This window comes from Vespa mandarinia, chromosome 1 (genome assembly GCF_050613455.1).
Source record: "Vespa mandarinia isolate Hongniang chromosome 1, ASM5061345v1, whole genome shotgun sequence".
Lineage (NCBI taxonomy): Eukaryota > Metazoa > Arthropoda > Insecta > Hymenoptera > Vespidae > Vespa > Vespa mandarinia.
Window position 1 is genome coordinate 18,942,501 of NC_140810.1, and position 5,000 is coordinate 18,947,500.

The window sequence follows — 5,000 nt, forward strand, 5'->3', positions numbered from 1 at the left end:
CGAAAGCTTTTTTTCTTTTCTTTTTTTTATTAATTTGTTTTCTCTTTCCTTTTTTTTTTTTTATGTTTAATCAAAATAAAAGTATCGCAATTTCTTCTTTTCATTTTGCCAGAGTTAATTTGAAATAATACGAACAATATCCGACAGATGGCAAGAGTAGAAATCCTACAGACTGCGCAGTAGCTATTGCGCAGGTAACATGGTGGAAAGAACGATCTCGATCAATGTTTAAGTACGGTTAGAGATCGATACGAGGATTAGTATCCGTCGAACGTTTGTAGAGGTAGGAGGAATTATTTGCTCTTCGGTTTTGTTTATTAATAACCTTGACTAAAATTATATACACAATTTCGTACGATACTATTTGTTTTAATCTTTAGAAATATATATACGGTACTTTACTATATATATATATATATATATATTTAACAAATCACAATCTGTTAATTTATTTATAAAAACATAATTGAGCGCTCGTTCCGTTATCATCTATCAAAAACTTTTTCATGGTCAAATATAAACCTTAGATACTATTTGTTTTTTTTTTTTTTTTTCTTTTTTTCTTTTTTTTTCAGACCATTATTTACGATAAACTACGCGTTGTTTATTACCTATCGTACATACATGTAAGAGAGATCGAAATTAAAAAGAAAATCAATTACGCACTTGTATAAATAGGTATGTTTATTTAATCGAAATTAGTTTGTCGTTCGTTGCAATGACAAACAAATGAGAAAAAGAGAAAGAGAAAGAGAGAGAGAGAGAGAGAGAGAGAATGAGAGTGAGAGAGAGATAACAAATTAACGAAAAAGGGAATGTTTGTTCGTTCGACTTTGACGAAAGAGAAAATTCGGTTCACTTCTTATCGTTGTTTCTCTTTACTCTCTCGCTTTTACAATTGCATAGCGTAGACGACGATAACATGGAAATGTAAACTCGACGAACCGCAGTGTGGTCTATACCCTTTCACCACCCTCTCTTTCCTAATGCGACCGCTATACCCTTAACTGAATTGGATCTGTTAATTGAAGAGCGCAAAGCCCCATATAATTGAAACTCCAACGATCGCCTTCCAATTGTATCGAAATTCATCCTCTTTTTGCTTGACTGTCTTCTCTCTCTCTTCCTCTCTCTCTCTCTCTCTCTCTCTCTTTCAATCTATTTATGTATTTATCTCCCTCAAAAGGAAGTCGCGTTAAAAGTGATTACTGCAAAGATCGAACACGTTCGTTTTCATCTTTTCTATTTTTTTTTTTTTCTTGTTTTATTTCTCTTTTTCTTTCTTTCTTTTCTTTTAACTTTTTTCGTTTATTTTTTATTTCTTATTTTTCTTCACTTTTCATTTTTTCTTTTTTCTTTTTTTTTTATTTTCTTTATTCTTTTTTTTTTCACTCTTCAACAGCCTCCTCGATCTTAACCAAAGTGTAAGTAAGCGAAAGGTAAGACAATTTTCCTCGGGTATCAAATAAGATTAATCGTTCGAGAATGAAATTATTTCAACGCTTCGAGTAGATACTACTTTGAATAATTTATCTAGTCAAGAATTGATGGTAAGTATCTAATAATAGAGAAATGAAAATCGATTGGATCTTCTTCATGTTTTCATCGTTAAATTGCAAGATATTTTTTTGTGATAATTTATAATCTCTTTGAAAATCTAAAGAAAAAATAAGAATAGTAATATAAAAATTTTTCTTTTTTTCTTTTTTTTTTCGTCTACCAAAAAATTATATTCTATCATATTGTGTGCAAATTATATAGTATCATTTATATATTAATATAATTATATTATTATATGTTATTCTATATATATATATATATATATATATATATATATATATCAACTTCTGAAGATATAATCATCATGGTTGTTTTTTTTTTGTTTTTTAAATTTATTATATTCCATTTATATTATATATGAATTATAATATTATGAAGTATATTATATAAAAAATATAATATATACATATATAACTTCAAAATGTATTATAGCCATCGTAGGTGTTTATTTTGAAAGTAAACGTAGAGGATGTTTTCTGTCACGATAGATAACCGTCCACTGCTTCGGAGATGAGGCGACGTTGCGAAGATGGTTGGTCTATGACCCTCGGCAAAGGGTTCAAGGGTGGAGGTTCGCCTCGTACATGCTTCTACACTCCAACGCGCTTCACCTTGCGCTCAACGTGCTCATCCAGCTGGTCCTGGCTACTCCACTCGAGGTAAACTAATCGACTAAATTGCGAACCTCGTGTCCTCTCTCTCTCTCTCTCTCTCCCCTACCATCATCCCCCCTTTCTCTGTCTCTTGCACACATTCTGTGTATATATATATGTATACATATATACTTGTATACATACACGTTTATATATATATATATATATATATGTTTACATGCATATCGTTTTCACTGTAAACTCCATCGATTTGCTTGTTGGTTACGTCTAAACATTCTACCCTTTGATCCTATGAAAGATATAATTTACTATTTCGTGTAATATATAATGCATTGTGATTTATTTTTATATTGTTTTGTACGAAATTACATATAAAAAATATATATATATAAATTAATATAATTATCGATAATTGAAGTAATACGAATTGTTCGAAGAAAATTTCTATAGTTTTAATATTGTATCGTATTTTATCGACAGAAAAAAAAAAGGAAAAAAGAAAAAAAAATTAATTTCTAATTGCCAACCATTAATCTGCATTTTTAATACATACAGAAAAATTTGTGAATTTATTATGATATTAAAATAATTCTTTAACAATGTTTGTCAATAAGTTAGAAATAAATTATATAAATTATACGACGAATTGAACAATACGACGTTGAATTAATTACTATTGTTTCTAAATGTGAAGTAATATTGTTTCTTATAATTAAGATAAGGTATAGAATTTATATAATTTATTAATATAATTTAATTTATTCGTAGAAAGCTAAAAAAAAAAAAAAGAAAAAAAAAAGAGAACTTGTTTGTTAATTAAAGAAATTCTTTTACTCTTAAAATCTTTTTATCCAAAAACGAAATTATCTACGTAAAAATGTATAAGTAATATTATCTACAAATAATATCTTTAATATCATTTGTTAGTCCAATTTGTATATGTGTGTACAGGTTGAACAAGGAAGAATGGGAGTAGCAACGATTTATTTAGGTGGTGGTGTTTGCGGAGCTTTGGGTGCTTCACTTTTGCAACCTAGTCTTTATCTAGTCGGAGCTTCGGCAGGAGTATATGCGTTACTTACCAGCCATCTTGCTCATCTTTACTTGGTGAGCTAATATATAATAGTGAGCTATTATAAATATATATATATATATATATATATATATATATTTTTCATTATTCTCAAACCACATAAATATACATAGAGAATTGTTTCATACATTTAAACGGTGCTCGAATAATAATCCTTAGATTTTGTACTTTTAATATTTCATCAAATTTTCCAGTCATTATTTAATAAATTTAAAATAAAAAACTTTTTTTCTCTTATAAAAAATTTATCGAATTTCACGTATCTACCTGTTTACACGAATTTTTAATATCGCCGATTAACGATGTAAGATTATTCTATTCGCGTTTACAAAAAATATATACATTCATGCATACATACATACATACATACACACATACATACACACACACACATATATATATATATATTCATACATACATACATATAACAAATTCTTGATTAGGCCTTAGAGATTCCGCTCGTTTTCTACTATAACCCTACGGCTATATTACGAAGACAAAGCGTATTTGTGTGATGTGACACTATGCGAAAACAACTCTGATATATAATCCAGTACGCTTGTCACAAAGGCGTTACTGTGACATGGCTATTGTGAAATGGATTTACATTTCGCACAATACAATATAGTCAACGTGTAGTTCGAGTTGGACAGAGTCCGTATAACTAGTTCCTTCTACTGACGAGAACTGGTATTATACGAGATGAACGAACAAACGTAGGAACAAATAAATAAAAAAAAAAAAAGAAAAAAAAAAGCAAAAAAAATGTCGATAATAAAAGGTCAACATTTTGTTCGAAAAACTAACAAATGCGTTCGTACGATCGTTATAGAAAATGGATAATATTTAGGGTTTTTTTTCTTTTTTTCTTTTTTTTTCTTTTTTTTTTGGTTTTCTTGAAATGATCACTTTAACCTATCAGAATTTTCATTCTAAGATGAAGTATAGTTAATTTATTTACAAAATCTATACCTTATATGATTTTTCAAATAACGTGATACATCTTTTTTCAATCCATTTTTTTTTTTTTTTTATTATTATTTTTATTTTTATTTTTTATCGAATATCTTCAATCGACCATTTTGTTCGACGAAGCTCGATATAAAATAAAAACATAAGTTTTATAAAAGAACGTTTAATAAATATTTTGAAATATTAACGGAATGAATCTCCATAAATGTGATGGGGGTGGAGGAGAGGGGGAGGGAGGGAGGAAGATTACGTGAAACACGTAAAAGAATGTCGTTTAATCCGATTAAAATAAAATAATAGAAACTGTATCGTTACAGTCATATATAAATAGACGGTAGAAACTAAATCGTAATAACAAATAATGAAATGATTACGTCGTAAGGATCTAATAAATTTGATTTTAACGACTGGCCATTTTGTCCTTTAGAACAGTGTCGTTGAATTAAGTTAAATAGATTTAAATTAAATTCTCGTTTGATGGTGAAACAATCTTGAACGTTTTACGGTGATATCCGTTTGACAATTTAAAATGTATCAATTAAGGAAATTATTAACAAACGTTTGCAACACAATTGGATACATTCGATGCGACATTAAACGTTTTTTCTTAGATCAATTTTTTTTTCTCTTTTTTTTTTCTTTTTTTTTTTTTTTTTTTTTTATGGAGAAAGAAAAAAGAATAAAGAAAGAAAGAAAGAAATCGCGAAGAAAACTTTTGTCGTAAAAGAAATCCCATCGTTTAACGCAAGTTTAAGCTCGAA

The 5,000-nt window shown here is 28.3% G+C and overlaps 1 protein-coding gene across 2 annotated transcripts in view; it reads left to right on the top strand.

Moving 5' to 3' along the window:
- The window catches only part of rho-6 (serine protease rhomboid 6), a 125,255-nt gene that overhangs the window by 118,573 nt on the left and 1,682 nt on the right, over positions 1 to 5,000 (top strand). For both annotated transcript variants that reach the window (XM_035879473.2, XM_035879472.2), the window contains exons 3-4: positions 2,049 to 2,219; positions 3,126 to 3,281. In XM_035879473.2, coding sequence (XP_035735366.1) covers positions 2,049 to 2,219; positions 3,126 to 3,281 — 327 coding nt within the window. The remainder of the gene's footprint in view (positions 1 to 2,048; positions 2,220 to 3,125; positions 3,282 to 5,000) is intronic.